The 16,921-nt window shown below is 59.7% G+C and overlaps 5 protein-coding genes across 5 annotated transcripts; 3 read left to right on the forward strand and 2 right to left on the reverse strand.

Moving 5' to 3' along the window:
• Positions 1–149: 149 nt before the first annotated feature.
• Positions 150–1,060, forward strand: THITE_2107494 (uncharacterized protein). Its single transcript, XM_003649112.1, has one exon. The coding sequence runs from the start codon at positions 263–265 to the stop codon at positions 848–850; it is 588 nt and encodes a 195-aa protein (XP_003649160.1). The 5' UTR covers positions 150–262; the 3' UTR covers positions 851–1,060.
• Positions 1,061–1,270: 210 nt separating this feature from the next.
• Positions 1,271–3,062, reverse strand: THITE_2037692 (uncharacterized protein; the record flags this gene model as incomplete). Its single annotated transcript, XM_003649113.1, has 6 exons — positions 1,271–1,309; positions 1,367–1,491; positions 1,552–1,913; positions 1,973–2,216; positions 2,282–2,811; positions 2,896–3,062. 6 exons carry the CDS (start codon positions 3,060–3,062, stop codon positions 1,271–1,273), a joined length of 1,467 nt encoding a protein of 488 aa, XP_003649161.1.
• Positions 3,063–4,062: 1,000 nt separating this feature from the next.
• Positions 4,063–4,687, reverse strand: THITE_2107498 (uncharacterized protein). The gene has a single exon (XM_003649114.1). The coding sequence runs from the start codon at positions 4,570–4,572 to the stop codon at positions 4,168–4,170; it is 405 nt and encodes a 134-aa protein (XP_003649162.1). The 5' UTR covers positions 4,573–4,687; the 3' UTR covers positions 4,063–4,167.
• A 1,820-nt stretch (positions 4,688–6,507) lies between these two features.
• Positions 6,508–12,113, forward strand: THITE_2152925 (uncharacterized protein; the record flags this gene model as incomplete). Its single annotated transcript, XM_003649115.1, has 3 exons — positions 6,508–10,189; positions 10,257–11,612; positions 11,708–12,113. 3 exons carry the CDS (start codon positions 6,508–6,510, stop codon positions 11,890–11,892), a joined length of 5,223 nt encoding a protein of 1,740 aa, XP_003649163.1. The 3' UTR covers positions 11,893–12,113.
• A 282-nt stretch (positions 12,114–12,395) lies between these two features.
• On the forward strand, positions 12,396–15,562 carry THITE_2107505 (uncharacterized protein). The gene is made up of 7 exons (XM_003649116.1): positions 12,396–13,213; positions 13,310–13,473; positions 13,556–13,708; positions 13,766–13,983; positions 14,037–14,069; positions 14,131–14,261; positions 14,321–15,562. Exons 1-7 carry the CDS (start codon positions 12,723–12,725, stop codon positions 15,171–15,173), a joined length of 2,043 nt encoding a protein of 680 aa, XP_003649164.1. The 5' UTR covers positions 12,396–12,722; the 3' UTR covers positions 15,174–15,562.
• Positions 15,563–16,921: the final 1,359 nt, after the last annotated feature.

Consider the following 16,921-nt stretch of genomic DNA (forward strand, 5'->3'; position numbering starts at 1 on the left):
ATCCGTATTTTCATCAAGGACAACCAAAGACTTTGAGATGGCAGACACGAACTACCGAACACCGACACGACGAGTAATCTGATCATATATACCGCCCGTCACTGTGAAGTTAGGGACATCATATCTACCCAACTTAACATCGCCGCCCCAACTCAGCCCTATCCCGAGTCTGCCTCGCAACTCGACTCACCGCGGACTTACACCACATCATACCTACCACTCCTCCATATCAACACACACCGAGTACATATCCTCGAACACCATGCCTTCAAACCGGCCACCCACAACAACAACAACGGATCCCGGGCATGAGCCCGACACAATGGACCTCGACCAGGAGACGGACCCCGCCATCCCCGCGCAAACCAAGCCCGCCCCGCCATCAACATCAACATCGAAGACCCGCACACTCACAACCGCAACCCTCAAAAACCCACCCTTCGCCTACGCGCACCTCTCTCTAGCATCGCCACCACCCACACTCTCCAACCCCGCAACCACCACCACTACCACCACCACCCCCCTCCTGGACGCCCTGCAAGTCCGCGCCTACCTGACCGCCGCGCTGCGTCAGTTCCTCGGCGCGACCGGCGCCGGCATGGCGATCGACATCCTGCTGGTGCGGGGCGGCTCGGCGTGGGTGCGGGTGCCGCGGGAGGACCTGCCGGCGTTCGCGGCGGGCGTGACGGCGTTCGGCGGCCTTCCGTCGAGCAGCGCGAGTGCTGGGTCCGGGGCGGGGGCGGGAGCGGGAGCGGGGACGGGGACGATGCTGTTGCAACTGAGGGCCTGCGGGGACTGGTTGGGGAGTCTGATCGGACGGGACGAGGAGGCGGCGTTGTGGACTTGCTGACAGTTATTCGGTTTGGTTTGCTGTATGGCGGTTGTCTATTTTTCTAAGTAGCCTGTATCTACGCTAGACATTGGGGAGGGAATCTGGCATCTATCTGCGTGAGGTACGCGGGGTATCTGCAGCATGTATGCTCCGCCTGACTAGCAAGTGCCTCGGGAAATGAGGCGAGTAGATGGTACTACTGACCCACTGCAACCTTGCCCCGCGTTGGACCCAACCTAGCCAACGATAGCCCTCGTCGAGAGCCTTCTCTCGGGGATATCCAGCAATGTACTGTGACTGTACTGCGACGCTGCAGTCCGCACAACATCCTAACTCCCGTGTCTCATGGAAACCACCCAGGGACACGCGGCAAGCTCAGCTCTTTCGAGAACAGTCGTCTCAAATAACCCCTATGCATGGATGTTTTTACACCCATGTCTACATCAACGCGGACATCAGAGAATTGGCAGCGTACGCCTGTGGAGGGTTAGCGGCGCGAGCAGATGGCGAGAATTCAAGCTGGCCGGTACACACCATAGGCCTGATGTTTGGATGTGGCACAGCGTCAAACTGTGAGAACCTGAGCTTGTAGTCGGGGCCAATATTGATGTATGCCCCCCTGTTTTCCGTCATGTCGCAGTATTTGGGGGCCGAGAACACTAGGACACCGCACGTTAGTCTGGCCCTGCAGCGGAGTCGTATAGTCGGGTTTTACATACCGGTGATGCACTTCCCGTCGTGCTCCTCCTCGTACCCCTCCATCCTGACTTCGTGGCTTCGGATGACAGCTTCAAGGCCGTTCTTCTCACAGAACCGCTTGGTGACATCGGGCCCAAACTGCAAGCCCACGCCCCGCTTGCTGGGGCCTCTGCCAGGCTCCGTTTGAGGATCCGTCCACAGCATCTCCATCATCAGCCCAGACTGTCCAGGCTGCCGCTGCTTGTGCCTATCTAGTTTCCGGATGTCGTCCAATGTTACGTTATCGTCCGAGAATAGACCACCGTGGAGCACAAAGTACTTCTTGCCGACCAGCGTGGCCAGCGGCAGAGCTGAAAAGCTCTCCGAAAACAACCTGAACACACTGAAGAAAGAAATGATGTCAGCAGCTTGGCCAGATTGGGAGGCGCAGCAGGTTCTTACCGCTCGTTGTACTTCGCTTTACACTCGCCCTCGAAGCCATACACCTTGTTCATGTCGTCTGTCTCATGATTGCCCCGGTTAATGAAGAAGCACTTGGGCCTCAACCACTTGTTCGCGTAAAGCAGAAGCGCAATCTCGGTCGACCAAGAACCCCGGTCCACAAAGTCGCCGTTGAACAGGTACCAGTGCTTCTCGCTTGGCTTCCCGTTTAACCTGAACAGCTCCATCAAATCGAAGTATTGCCCTACCACAACCCATCAGTATTCACCGTACTCACCGTCAGTGCGCGAGGGAGCTGGCTAGACTCACCATGAGTGTCGCCGCAAACGGTGAGCTCCACGCCCTCCGGAATGTCAACTTCCACCATGGTGGGCTCGTCATACACGAGCTTCTTGACGGCGAGGATAATTTGGTAGACGTATTTCTTATGGATCGTCTTGCCGTTCTTGAACCGCTCCATCATGTCGTCGATGAACTCCTGCGTCATCTCCCCCTCTAACCGCACGCCGTCGTACGAGGGCTCGATCGCAATAGAGTCCACATCGAGGCCCTCGGCAGCCGACGGCTCCTCCCCAACCTCAATAGCAGCGAAGAACGCGAGCTGCCGCACAATTTTCTCGCAATCGACTAGCTTGAGCTTCGCATCCTTGTTGCTCGGGTCGATCTTGATGCACGTCTTGAAGTCCTTGACAGCATCTTTCGGCCTCAAGATGGCGGCATATGCGGTTGCTCTCCGGTAGTAGGCCTGTGGTCGGTGGTTCGTCAGCCTGGGGAAGACCGCTCGAACTGCAAGAAGGGCGCTTCGCGCACCTTGACGAAGTTCGGTTTGAGTTCGATGGCTTTCGTGGCATCACGGATCGCAAATCCGTACGCTTCTGTCTTCAGATACGCCTACACAGCGGTTAGTCACGCGACAGCAGAACGCCGAGGCCGCACGAACCTGAGCTCTGTTGGACCAGAAGGTTGGTTCCTTGTCGTACAGCTCAATGGCTTTGCTGTACAGATCAATCGCAGCCGGCCAGTCGCGCGCGGCGAACGCCTTGTTGCCCTGGTTCTTGAGCTCCGTTGCCTTTTCCTCGGGGGTCGCCATTCCGTCTGCTTGCCGGGCGCTACCTTGGATCGCTGAACATGCGGTTGAATGTACAGAACACAGGTAATAGCGTCTGTATTGTCTGTATTGAAGTTTCGCTTCAGACTACCGGAACGCTGGGGCCAAAAAACAGACCAGAACGGCAGAATCCCGTGGGTGGCAAGCGCGCTGAAACCAGAACGAGTCCAGTCAAAATCGAGGTTCTATCGAATTCTGCCTTGGGACTACGCTACGGGATCGGGGATCCAGAGTCTTGGCTTGCAGGCGACGTGGGTGGAATCCTGGTAACTGCATGCATGCAGGACCCACATGATTGTAAGCGTAGTAGGTTAAAATATGTGCACGTGGGGTACTGTTCTTCAGGTACCTGTGTATCCAAATCCCACCTGGCCTACCTTCCATATCGTTCATACCTCAGGTGCCTGTAGGTACCTGGGGGTAGCCAGTTACAAGTGTATTGTGAGCTGCGTTATTTGTGTTCAAGAGGACTCTGGACTGGTTCATGGCAAGTTTGGAGGCTCAGTTATCATGTAAGGCTTTTGGGCGTACATCAACACTCCGTCGATGCTTGTGGGAGAGGAATAGGGCGGCAGCCACAAGCATCGAGGACCAGAAACCGGCACTTGCCTGGTAGCAATTGCTAGGCAAAGGCCACGACGCAAGCCAAGTGCTTTTGGCATTTGCCTCTGATACCTCGTTTCCATCCAGGATCTGTCCTACCCCGAGTTTCACCCCATTCCAGAAGGTGATCAGCGGTCACAAACGGTCCGCAGCGTTGGGTATGGAGACCCACGTGGCCAAGGTCGTTGGCAGTCAAGTCGCGATCCGTACCACGATCCCCACCCAATTGGGTTGCCGTAAAGACACATACTAACATGTTCACGGTGACTTGCATTGATGGAAACGGGAGCAAGTTGCTCGTCTGTGGGCGAACCCTGAGAAAGCGGGAAGCCTCTAGAGAATTTGAGCCCGAAAATCAAACGCCACGCCGAAGAACAATCTACCGCCCCTGGGCCCTTTCGGCCTCTTCGTCACTGTCGTCCATGAACCCTTCCTCCAGGCTGCCGAACAGTTAGCGTGACGGCGTGCAGCAGTGGCTAGTCGTCTAGACCGAAACTGACTCTCTGCTTAGCCTCCTCGTGCTGTCAACGGGGTGATTACCCCTCTGCTGATCTAACACCCTCCTGCTAACGGCGTCATCCACTTCGTTCAGCTCCTCCCCCTCGTCCGAATCGAACGAATTCCGCTCAGCCACAGCGACGCGGTCAGAGCCCCTCGCCCTCCAGGCCGACGGCACGGTGAAGCGGGCCACGGCGCTCTGCACCCTTGCACGAAGAGATAGTGTTTGATTCGAGATTGTCTCTAGTGGGAGGTACTGGCTGTATCGGTTCCGGTAGCGCTGCCAGAGTGGGACGAGGACGAAAGTCGAGACGAGGAAGAGAATGAGAGAGATGATGGCTGGAACAATCAAGGTCTGTCCAACAGAATCAACAACGGAGCGCCATTCCATGCAGCGAGGCAGATCTTTTCCTTACCTTGATCGCCGAGAGTGTCGTACCCATATCGCTCGCTCCGCCGCGCAGCACCAGCGACTGCTCCCGCCTGCTTCCGTCGGTCTCAACTTGTCAGCGATAAGGCTATTACGGCGCCTTAGATGCGCAGTATGTTTGTAGCGAGACAACCGGACATGGGAAATATCGCCGGCCGAGAAAAAGCGCGTGAGGAGCAAACACTGGCAATATGCAATTGGAAGCTGCCCAGTGCCGCGCCAACTCGGAGTCGTCCAAGTCCAAGTGGAAGTGCGTCTGTCCGCACAGAAGTCCAGAATGCTTGGCGCTGGGGTCGCTAGCCGTGGATCCCGCACCGCAATCAGTGTATTCCGTACTGTGCAGTACGGAGTACGTACCGTACAGTACAGTGGGCCCCACGCTCAACCAACCACATCGAGCCAAGATAACTCGGGGGTAAGTCACGGTGGGGGTTGAGATCCATGCTCAGCACGGAATACCGCATGCGCTTCGGCCGCAGTTATCCCGTACACTACTCCGTAATAATACATGACCGGACCTTGGAGATGAGAGAGAAGCAGTCGAATTACGCATCCGGTTCGATCGGCTTGCCGTCGTCTCGGACGCCGTTTCTGACTAGATTGTACGGAGTAGAGGGTAACCTTATAACGTGTAAGGCCAAATGGCAAATTTCCAGCTCAGCCGTGAGGCTCCTCACCACTAATTTGTCTTGCGCTGCCGTCGGTGACAGAAGAGGGTCTACAGTACACTAGAGAACAGCGCTTAGTGGGCTGCGAAGGCGTGTGTCAACGGAGTACCTACCACAGTAGTGTAAGTCGTATTCAAGTTCACTCGGGATTAACCGCGCGAACAGGGGCGGGTCGGATGACGAACCAGTGTATAATAGTGTAGGCTTTCGCTGCATTAGGTAAGATAACTAGGTGGCTTTATATGTCTAACTTGTCCTGTGTCTTCCGTACATTCAATACGTCCGTAGTGTACGGAGGACGGAATACACAACTTGGAAGAGCTCAGAGATCACAGATCGCAGACATGACAGCGACAGCGGCCTGTGCTGCGGCCTGTGCGCTGCTCTGTGCAGCTGCCAGGGGGCAAGCCGAACACTTTCAGGGGCAGATTCAGGCTAGACCTGTTTCAGACCAAGCCCCCTTTGTGTTGTTCCCACAGTCTCCGCCGCTTATCGATTCTGCGATCCTGTCGCGGTGGCCATTGCTCGCAAGGAGCCTCCCAGCATCGCACTCAGGCCAACCTTCACTGCTTGCAACAACATCCTGGAGGTGCTTCCCTGGGCCTGCCCACCATTCTTTAGGACATCGAAACCTCAGGTCGCCTGCTCGCTCCCTCGCAAGTTGTTTCCGCGTTTCACGCACCGACGCCGGCACGCTGGCTACTCGCAGTTGCTTGGACGAGAAAGCCACCGGCGATAAGGTGGCTCCTTTCCGTTGCCCCTGGCCCGACATCAACGACGCGATCGAAGCCGACACCCCCCTGCCTTGCAACTTCAACCGCCCACTTGTCGACGATCCGATCGTTCCAGGCGCAGGAAAATCGCAAGCCGTATGTCTGGGTTCCCGTCGGCGACCGTCCATTATTGCACCACGCCATAGCGGCATTATTATACACCAGTTTCTCATGCTAAACATTCCCGTTTTCATGCACTCAGGCGTACTCCCCCGGCGCGCTGCGACTTCACGCTTCCCGACCCCGGCCGGCTTCCCAAGAACATGATGCGATGCGCCCTGGGTTTGAGACTCGAGTCCATTGACGGCCATACGACACTCCTCTCCAGTCGACCCACATCACCGCCTCCGCATTGATTGACCGTCGTTTGCGCCGGCTGCTCTTGAGAATCCAAACACGGGCGGTTCGCTGTTCGCCGCCAGAGAAACGGCTGTTTCACACGTTCTGCCGACACCATGTCATCCTACGACAAGTCCCGCGCCTCCTCTGGCGGGAAGGCCACATCGTTCTTCCATCGGTCCAAAAACAAAACCGACAAGCGGAGCACGGCCGACGACGGCCGCAACCTGTCAGCCGACACCGACGCCGCCAGTTCTGTGAACTCGCGCCATTCACGCCACCAACGAGACTCGTCCGTCGTATCAATAGACCGTCCCAGCTCCGCAGAGTCAGGCATCAACATGATGGCCGGCGTCATGACCACCATTCCGTACGACGCCGTCGCCGCGGACGGGCGCTCGCCTGTTCCTGTCGATTACCTCCCCAAAGGCGATCAGATAGTCTATCGAAGAGAGCCGCTGCCGCACCAGCTGAACAAGGCAACAAACGACTTCCACCAGTATCCGAGCTTTGACCCATCCACCGTGCGTCCATCAAGTCCCTACCTCTCTGGCCCGCGCCCCCCACCCGCAGGGTCCAACATCACAATGGCGTCGACCGGCCGCCAGGCCCAGTACCAACAATGGGGCCCCCCGAGAGAGAGCAGCCTGTCTGGATCCTACAATTCCCGGTACAATTCATATGTGACGTCCGGGGGGCGCAGTTCAGGAGACAACTCGAGCATCATGTCAGGTAATGGAGGATCCTACTTTGACCCGGCCGCAGCCCATCGCTCATCCAAAGTAGCACTGCCTAGTGCCTCGTCTCAGTCCTCGTACTTGTCACCCCACTCGCCCAGGGAGAACCGCCTCACCAAATTCCCTTCTGCGTACCAGACGAGCGAGGGCTTCTATTTCCCGAAGCCCGACGACGACAACGTGATCGAGCAGATGTTCCTGGAGCTCATGCAAAAGCGAGGATGGAATAACCTCCCGGACCAAGCCAAGCGGCAGATGATGGCGTATCCGTCGACCAAAAAATGGACTCTGATCCACCAGGATCGCCTCACGGAGTGGCAGGGCGAACAGAAGCGCAGGCAGACCGCCAAGATTGGCCAATACGGCAATGTGGACCTCGCCCACCTACCGGACGAGGAGGGCAGCCCCGAATGGTATGTGCGCAAGGTTATGGAGAACGCGCTCGACAGCAAACTTCTGGGGAGTTTGGAGGTCAACCTACGGACGCAGCAAATCGGCTGGGTCAGGCGCTTCATCGAGTGCCAAGGTCAGGTGGCGCTCACCAACGTCCTCATGAAACTCAATCGCCGGGCCGGCCTGGGCCCGGCGCCAGACTCGGGCAAGGGGGATAAGAACCTGGACCGCGAGTACGACATCATCAAGTGTTTGAAGGCCTTGATGAACAACAAGTTCGGCGCGGACGATGCCCTGGCCCATCAGCAGGTCCTTGTAGCCTTGGCCACGTCTCTTATCTCGCCCCGACTCACGACGAGGAAGCTGGTCAGCGAAGTCTTGACCTTCCTCTGCCACTGGGACGATGGCAAGGGTCACCTGAAGGTGATCGAAGCCATGGATGTCGTCAAGAATCAGCAGGGCGAGAACGGCCGCTTCGACGCTTGGATGCGCCTTGTCGAGGTTACCATCGATGGCCGTGGGAAGATGGGCAGCCTTGTGGGCGCAAGCGAGGAAATGCGCAGCGGTGGCATCGGCATGGAGAACCTGTTGATGGAGTATGCCGTGGCGACGCTCATCTTGGTCAACATGTTGATTGATGCTGCCGAGAAGGACCTCCAGATGCGCGTGCACATCAGGGCGCAGTTTACAGCGTGCGGTATCAAGCGCATGCTGAACAAGATGGAGGCCTTCCAGTATGAACTCATTGACAAGCAGATCGAGCGGTTCCGGACCAACGAGGCCATCGACTACGAGGATATGCTCGAGCGGGAGAACAGCAGCATCAAGGACAGCGTGGAAGGCGAGGTCAGGGACCTCAACGATCCGGTCCAGATCGTAGATGCGATCCAGCAACGGCTAAAGGGCACCAAGACCCAGGACTACTTCGTCTCCGCTCTGCAGCATCTGCTCTTGATCAGAGACAACGACAGCGAGGAGCGCCTGCGCATGTTCCAGCTGGTCGACTCGATGTTGAGCTACGTGGCCATGGACCGCCGTTTGCCCGACATGGATCTCAAGCAGAGCCTCAACTTCACCGTGCAGAGCTTACTCGACAAGCTGCACACCGACTCGGAAGCTCGTCAGGCGTTTGAGGAAGCTACCGAGACGCGGCGGATTGCCGAGGCGGCAATGGCGGAAAGGGATGAGCTCCGGGAGAAGATGGCTCTGGGTGCTGACGGGTTGGTTGCCAAACTGCAAAAGCAGATCGATGAGCAGACGAGGTTTATAGACGCGCAGAGGAGACAGGTTGAAGGCCTGAAGTCGGAGCTGGAGAGCCTGCAGACGCTCAGGGCAAAGGAGGCGCAGCGGTACGAGCTCGAGACGCGCGAGCTCTATCTCATGCTCCGCGACGCACAGGATGTGGCGGCCTCTAATGCTGCGAAGGGGACCAAGTTGGGTGACGAGGACCCTGTCCGTATGCAGGGGATCCTCGATCGAGAAAAGCTCATGGAGCGCCTCCAAATGCAACTCGAACGGCAGAAAACCGTGTACAAGCTCGAAGGCAAAGTCTGGGGCGAGGCGATTGGGCCTTCGGACAGGCTCCGCGCGCTGCGGGAGGAAATGGACGGCTATGGGGATTCAGGCCCCGGCGCCGGCGGTCCGCCCAGGGACTTCACCAATACCATGCTTGGAAGCGTCAAGAGGTCAACCCGCGTCCCGAGAAAGCCTGTCAGCTCCCGTGAAAAGCCAGCGGAGGGCGCCTTGGAGGAAGAGGCCGAGGATGCAGCCGAAGATGAGGAAGGGGTCATCTACGAAAGGCCTCGGCTGGTCGAAATCAAGCGGCCCGTCTTGGATCCTAAGCAGGCTGCAGGCATGTTCAACGAGCTCCAAGACAAGGTTAAGAAATACGATGCCAGCGATTCGGAGGAGGGCGATGGCGTTACCACCGGGCCATCTCACCCGAGTCTGGAGTCGCAGCCTCCTCTCACGCCAAGCGACAACGAGCCTCCCAAAATCCAGGTCACCGACACCACTCCGTCTGCCTCAGGCGGGGCGCCACCGCCGCCTCCGCCGCCGCCGCCGCCTCCCCCATTACCAGGCCAGATCCCGGGGGCGCCTCCGCCGGCACCCGGATTGGCAGGGGGGCCACCTCCTCCCCCACCGCCCCCTCTACCCGGCAAACTCCCTGGGGCGCCGCCTCCGGCCGGGGGAGCTCCACCGCCGCCTCCACCTCCGATGCCGGGCAAGCTTCCTGGCGCACCTCCGCCAATTGGCGGCGGACCACCGCCGCCGCCGCTGCCTCCCCATTTGCCGGGAGCCAAAGGCATGGCGCCGCCGCCGGCCCCCCCTTTACCTGGGCCGGGCGCAATGTCAGGTCACTTCTTATCCCGGCAGCAGGAACATATCACACCCACTCCGTCCCTCGGCTTATCTGTTGTCCGGCCTAAGAAGAAGCTCAAGGCCCTCCACTGGGAGAAGGTCGATTCCCCGCTTGCGACTCATTGGGCTGCCCACACCCCGTCGGCAGAGGAGAGGGAAGAGAAGTATCTGGAGCTCAGCCGAAAGGGTATTCTTGACGAGGTCGAGAAGCTGTTCATGGCAAAGGAGATCAAACAGCTCGGTCAAGGGGCGACGAAGAAGGACGACAAGAAGCAGATCATCTCGAACGATCTGCGGAAAGCCTTCGGTAATCCTATCCTGTTCCATCCAACAACAAGAAACGCTTGCAGAGGCGGGCGACTGACTGTTAGCAGAAATCGCTCTCTCCAAATTCTCGCAGTACTCGGTTGAAAAGGTGGTGCAGATGATCATCCACTGTGACAGCGAAGTGCTCGACAACCCGGTGGTTATGGACTTCTTGCAGAAGGAGGACCTCTGCAATATCCCCGACAACATTTCAAAGCAGCTGGCGCCGTATAGCAAGGACTGGACGGGCCCGGCAGCCGACCAGGAGAACCGAGAGCAAGACCCCTCGGAGCTCACTCGACAGGATCAGATCTACCTGCACACTGCGTTTGAACTGCACCACTACTGGAAGAGCAGGATGCGGGCTCTGTCGTTGACGCGGAGCTTCGAAGCCGACTATGACGAGATCACGGACAAGATGCGCCAGGTAGTCAGTGTATCCGAATCTTTACGGGACTCGGTGTCTCTGATGAACGTCCTCGGCCTCATTTTGGATATTGGCAACTACATGAACGACGCGAACAAGCAGGCGCGCGGCTTCAAGCTATCTTCACTTGGCAGGTTGGCTATGGTTAAAGACGACAAGAATCAGTCGACGTTGGCCGATCTCGTCGAACGCATTGTCCGGAATCAGTATCCGGAGTGGGAGCATTTCACGGACGACATCTCGGGCGTGATAACCGCGCAGAAGATCAACATCGAGCAGCTGCAGGCGGACGCGAAGAAGTACATTGACAACGTCAACAGCGTGCAGAGGGCGCTCGACTCGGGCAGCCTGTCGGACGCCAAGAAATTCCACCCGCAAGACCGCGTCGCCCAGATCGTGGGGCGGTGCATGAAAGACGCGCGGCGCAAGGCGGAGCAGATGGAGGTCTACCTGGAGGAAATGGTCCGCACGTACAACGACATCATGATCTTCTACGGCGAGGACCCGACCGACGAGAACGCGCGGCGCGACTTCTTCGCCAAGTTGGCGTCGTTCATTACCGAGTGGAAGAAGTCGCGCACGAAGAACCTCCAGATGGAGGAGCAGCGGCGGAAGAACGAGGCGTCCATGAAGCGCAAGAACGCGTTGAAGGCCGCGCAGGCCGCGACGGAGGGTAACCCGGCCTCCCCGACCAGCACGGGCGCCATGGACAGCCTGCTGGAGAAGCTCCGCGCGGCGGCGCCGCAGGCCAGAGATCAGCGCGACAGACGCAGACGGGCGCGTCTCAAGGACCGCCACCAAGTGCGCATCGCATCGGGCCAAAAGATCCCCGACCTCACCCAGATACCCTCGGTCGAGGCAGAGCTCCAAAACACTCAGAACCCTGGCCCAGAAGCCTCGGGCGCCGGCGGCGACGAGGACGGCAACATCAAGACACCAGCCTCCGACCTCCTCAGCCCGACGAAAGACCAAGCCGGCGACGGCGGCTCCGGCGCAGGTGAGGAGGACGACGTCGCGCAGCGCGCCGCATTGCTCCTGCAGGGCATGCGCTCGGGTGCTGACGGCGCCGACGACCCCGCCGACGCGGAGAAGCGGGAGACCCTGCGGCGGTCGCGGCGGCAGACGGCGGACGAGGAACGGAGAATGAGACGGCGCCGACGCGAGCTCGCGCAGTCGAGCGCCAGCAATGGCGACCCGAGCTTGAGCGGCGGCGAGGGCTCGACGGTCGGCGGGGACCCGAGCGCGGGGGATGTGCCGCCGACGCCGGGCCCGGATGAGATGGCTGCAGCGGTGGCCGCGGCGGGGATTGAGATGGCTATGCGCTCGCCGGTGGAAGGAACAAATGCGGGTAGTTGATGCGAAGGGTGGTTTGGTGTCCTGCTGTTTCCCTCCCCAAGGCCATAAGGGGAATGGGGGTTTGTTGATGTGTAAACAAGAGGAGGAAGTATACCCCAAGCATATACACTACGTAATGTCTACTTGGGTTGTGTTTATGCTGTGGTTTTGACGCCGCGGGTTGGCTGCGGCACAACGAAGGAAGGGAGGCATCTTGAAGCAAGGCAGCGCATTGTTTGGCGACAGGTTTGATACATCTTGGAATACGCAACCTGCTGTATACCCACGGCTAAGCTGTTGGCTGCGTGGTATGCACATGCAAGAGTGGGAGCACTGGCTAAAGTGCCACGCTCCGGAATTCACTAGTTCGACACAGCTCCCCCTGGCTTCTCCGTAATTAGCCGTGAACCTTCCCCCCACTATGGGAAGAGGGGCAGACCAGGCGCAAAGGACGGCAGCCCCTCATTCATGGGGATTCCTCCAAGCCGGTGACTCCACCGTGGTTGTAAGCTCGGGGGATGGCGCGCTGCGAGACGGAGAAATTTGGGATTGGCTGCTTGGACGGCATGTCGCCGGCATGTGTCGTTGAGGGATGGCTACCTACATATCAAGTGCGCAACATGCTTCATCATCCGTCGTCATCCGGGTGTTTCTCCGTTCTCCAACTCTTTGAGTCTCACTCCTCCCTTCTTCACCTTCATTCTATCCTACTTTCCTCCTACCCCTCCCCCTCACCGTTGTAACCTCCAACCAGCCTTGTCCTAACACCACCATGGCCGCTACCACGGCACCCGGCCAAGGTCTCGTCCTTGGCTACAACTCCGTCCACCCCTTCTCCGCCATCCCCCTTTCCGACCGGGCGTCGGTCCAGGCCCTGCTCGCGGCCCTGCTCGACCCGCTCGAGCCCTTCTTCTCGCCGCGCAAGGCCCGCGTGCGCTGCCCGGGGGCCACGGCCGTGCGCTTCGACCAGACGGCCTCGGAGGTCGAGGGCTTCTGCCGGCCGCTGTGGGGGCTCGCCTGCCTGCTCGCCGGCGGCGGCAGCTACCGCGGCACGCAGTGGTGGATCGACGGCATCCGCGCCGGCACGGACCCGGACGACGCCGACGAGTACTGGGGCTACCCGCGGGACAACGACCAGCGCATGGTCGAGATGTGTCCGCTGGGCTACGCGCTGGCGGCGGCGCCGCAGATCTGGGCGGGGCTGAGCGAGCGGGAGAGGAGGAATGTCGAGGCCTGGCTGGGGAACTCGGTCAATGAGAAGAAGTGAGTTTGTGTTTGGTATCATCATGGGGGGGATGGGATGGGATGCGCAGGGATGGGGGAGAAAGGGTTTTGGTTGGTGGCTGACTGCGGAAACAGCATGCCAAATACGAACTGGCTCTGGTTTCGCGTGTTTGCCAACTTGGGCCTGAAGAAGAACGGCGGCAAGTTCTCGCAGGAGCGGCTGGATGCTGATATCAAGCATCTGGACACGTTCTACCGCGGAGATGGCTGGTCCAACGACGGGCCGGAGGGGATCCATCGTGGGTTGTCCCTGACTTATTACTTATCACCGCCACCCAAATAACCCCCTTACTAGATGCTGTGCTGACAAGCGGTCTGCAGAGATGGACTACTACTCATCTAGCTTTGCGATCCATTTCCTCCAGCTTCTCTACGCCAAGTTGGCCGGCGATGAGGATCCGGAGCGCGCAGCAGAGTTCAAGAAGCGGGCCCAGTTAGTCGCGCTGGACCTGGCACACTACTATGACGAGGAGGGTAAGGAGCCCCGTCTCTAAGCGGAAGTCGGGGCAAATGCTTACCTGAACCGCCCAGGGCGTGCTATCCCCTTCGGCCGCAGCGTCGGCTACCGCTTTGCCATGGTCTCGTTCTGGGGCGCCCTCGCCTACGCCGACGTCGAGCTGCCGGCGCCCCTGACCTGGGGCATGGTCAAGGGCATCGTCCTGCGCCACCTGCGCTGGTGGCAAACGCAGCGCGACATCTGGAGCTCGAGCGGCACGCTGACTATCGGGTACTCGTACCCGAACATGTATGTAAGTAAACGTACCCCTTGAAATGCCCTGGAGGGTCCCTCACAACGCTACAGATGGCCGAGAACTACAACAGCCCTGGCAGTCCGGTAAGAGTCACCGTCTTCTACTTCCCCTATGTGTAGTGGCTGTGGCTTACACGCATTCCAGTATTGGGCGTGCTTGGCCTTCATCTGCCTCGCGGTGCCCGAGACCCACCCGTTCTGGACATCAAAGGAGGAGAACCACTGGGACGTGATTCCCAAGATCAAGGCTCTCAAGCACCCGGGCCATATCATGAGGTATTTCCCCCCCTTTCCTTTCTAGCCCTTCACATTCCATCGCCTGACCTCTGCCACAGCAACCTCGGCGGGCACTGCATGCTCCTCTCCTCAGGCCAAGCCTGCTCCTACCCGATGAAAGGCACGCACGCCAAGTACGGCGCCTTCGCCTACTCCTCGGCCTACGGCTATTCGGTGCCGCCGGGCCTGTTCACGCTGGAGCAGTACTCGCTGGCCTCGCAGCTCGGCTTCTCCGACGACGGCGGCGAGTACTGGAAGACGCGACGGCTGTCGACGTCGAGCCTGGAGACGCGCGGGCCGGACGCCACGCCGGTGCTCGTCTCGCTCTGGTCGCCCTTCCCGGACGTGCACGTCAAGACGTACCTGATCCCGCCGCGGGCCGAGACGCCCAACTGGCACATCCGGGCGCACCACATCCGCGCCGAGGGCCGCGAGGTGCTGACGGCCGACGGCAGCTTCGCCATCAGCAGCACGCGGACGCCCGACGGGCGGCCGCTGGACCCGTACGACGCGGCGCGCGGCGAGGGCACGCGCCCGCGGCTGATCGGCAACTACGACCTGGCGACGCCCGAGGCGTGGGCCGACGGCGCCGACGGCGCCTTCGCCGTGTCCAAGGGCGCGGTGGGCATCCGCGCGCTGGAGGGCCGCGTCGGCGCCGCGGCCGGCGGGGCGCGGAGCAGCAAGAGGACGGCGATGCTGGTGAACGCGGATCCGAACTCGAACTTGATCGAGAGCCGGACGACGATCCCCACGCTGCAGGGCGTGGTGGCCAAGGGGGAGAGTGTGTGGTACGTGACGGGCATCTACGCCAAGCCGAGCGGGAAGGGGGTGCCGAAGGAAGAGTACCTCAGCGGGTGGGAGGTGCTGCCGGAGGTGCCGGCGTGGTTGAGGGAGGAGATGGGGAGCAAGTGAGCCGAGAGCGTGAATGTCCTGTTATACAACGAACTGAGGTGCAGGTGCACAGGAACAAAATGTTTTGCTCTATTCAGCCCGGTCGTTGAACGGGCCGAGATGCAGCCGTTGTATGCAAAAGATCCGCTTTGTTGAAAAACCAATGCTGCCCCCCTCCGCCGCCCCTGATATTTGACTCACACACACTGCCGCCAGACGCTAGGCGTGTTAGATCACGCCTTTGCAAATGCCTCGATAAACTTGGCAAGCTTCTCGGCCCCCTCCAGAGGAATTGAATTGTAGTTGCTCGCCCGGATCCCACCAACGCTGCGGTGCCCCTTGAGGCCCGTCAATCCCTGGCTGGCGGCCTCCTTGAGGAAGGCCTTTTCGGCCTCGTCAACATTGCCGTTCTGCTTTCAGGATTAGCATTTCGGCTTTGCCTAGGAAGCAAAGAAAAGCCACTCACCTTGATCACGCGGAAGCATATGTTCATCCTCGACCGGACCGACTTGTCCGGTACAATGCGGTACGCTTCCGGGTGTGCTTCAAGGGCAGCATAGATGAGATTGGCCTTCTTCGCGGAGAGAGCCTGTTGGCCGTCGACCTTGTCAGGGAACGTCCTCAGCAGCTTCTTGAGCACTTGGCCGGCGATGTACACGCTACGCAGCAAGACACATCAGCGTTCTTCAACGTTTCCCACGGCTGCAAGAGGACGAATGGGGCCACCCACTCGAAGATGCTCAGCGTGTTGTACAAGCTGTTATTCTTGGCAATCGTCTCGTACTGCAGCACGATAGGCGGGATGGGAAGACCGAGCTTCCTCATCAGCGCCGGGCTGGGCTGCGTCGTCGCCGGCGGCAGCAGGCTCTTCCTGACGACGGCCACCGTCACCCCGGTGGAGCCCAGGTTCTTCTGCGCGCCAAAGAAGATCAGCGAGTGGTTGCTGACGGGCACCCTCCTGGACAGGATGTTGCTCGACATGTCGGCGACCACGACGGGGCCGGACCCGTCCGCGCTCGGCGCCAGCACCGAGGGGAACTCGGGGAACTCGACGCCGTCGACGGTCTCGTTGTCGCAGTAGTAGACCAGCGCGGCGTCCTTGCTGAGCTTCCAGGTGCTCTGGTCCGGGATCTTGCCGAACTTGCCGTCGTTGATGGTGCGCGCGTCCGCGGCGGCGTTGACGTGCTCGGGCCCCAGCAGGCGCACGGCCTCCTGGAAGGCCTTCAGCGACCAGCCGCCCGTGATGATGTAGTCGAGCTTGAGGTCCTTCTCGACGCGGGCGCGCAGGGCGGCGACCACGGCGGCCTCGTCGTCCGTGCCCAGCTCCTCGAGCACGGCGGCGTGCTGGCGGGCGACCCAGGCGCCCACAAGGTTGTAGACGGAGGCGGAGAACTCGCCGGTGCCGCCGGCCTGCATGAAGATGATCTCGTAGTCGGCGGTCGGGATGTCCAGGTAGCTGGCCAGGTCGGCCTTGGCCTCGTTGATGATGTTGGCAGCCAGCTCGGAGCGGTGGCTGTGCTCGGCGATGCCCAGGCCCGTCCCGTTGTAGTCGAGCAGGGCCTGCGCGGCCGTCTCGAGCACATCGGTGGGCAGGGCGGCTGGCCCGGCGCCGAAGTAGGTGATGTCGGCACGGGTGGGCATTTTCTTTTTCTCTCTTTTTTCCCTTTTTCTTCTTCTTTTGTCCCTTCCGTGTGTTCTCTGTTTCCTTTCGGTTTCTTTTCACCCCTCACTTTGCAGGCTTATTATTATCTCCAGCGCCGGAGGAACAA

Source organism: Thermothielavioides terrestris, chromosome 1 (genome assembly GCF_000226115.1).
Source record: "Thermothielavioides terrestris NRRL 8126 chromosome 1, complete sequence".
Lineage (NCBI taxonomy): Eukaryota > Fungi > Ascomycota > Sordariomycetes > Sordariales > Chaetomiaceae > Thermothielavioides > Thermothielavioides terrestris.

What these genes read in the sequence shown, in the direction of transcription:
- THITE_2107498 (XM_003649114.1), bottom strand. Translation starts at nt 4,572, where the DNA reads ATGGAATGGCGCTCCGTTGTTGATTCTGTTGGACAGACCTTGATTGTT.
- THITE_2107494 (XM_003649112.1), top strand. Translation starts at nt 263, where the DNA reads ATGCCTTCAAACCGGCCACCCACAACAACAACAACGGATCCCGGGCAT.
- THITE_2107505 (XM_003649116.1), top strand. Translation starts at nt 12,723, where the DNA reads ATGGCCGCTACCACGGCACCCGGCCAAGGTCTCGTCCTTGGCTACAAC. An exon ending in AACTCGGTCAATGAGAAGAA is followed by an intron (nt 13,214 to 13,309) that starts GTGAGTTTGTGT and finishes CTGCGGAAACAG; the next exon opens with CATGCCAAATACGAACTGGC. An exon ending in ACTCGTACCCGAACATGTAT is followed by an intron (nt 13,984 to 14,036) that starts GTAAGTAAACGT and finishes ACAACGCTACAG; the next exon opens with ATGGCCGAGAACTACAACAG.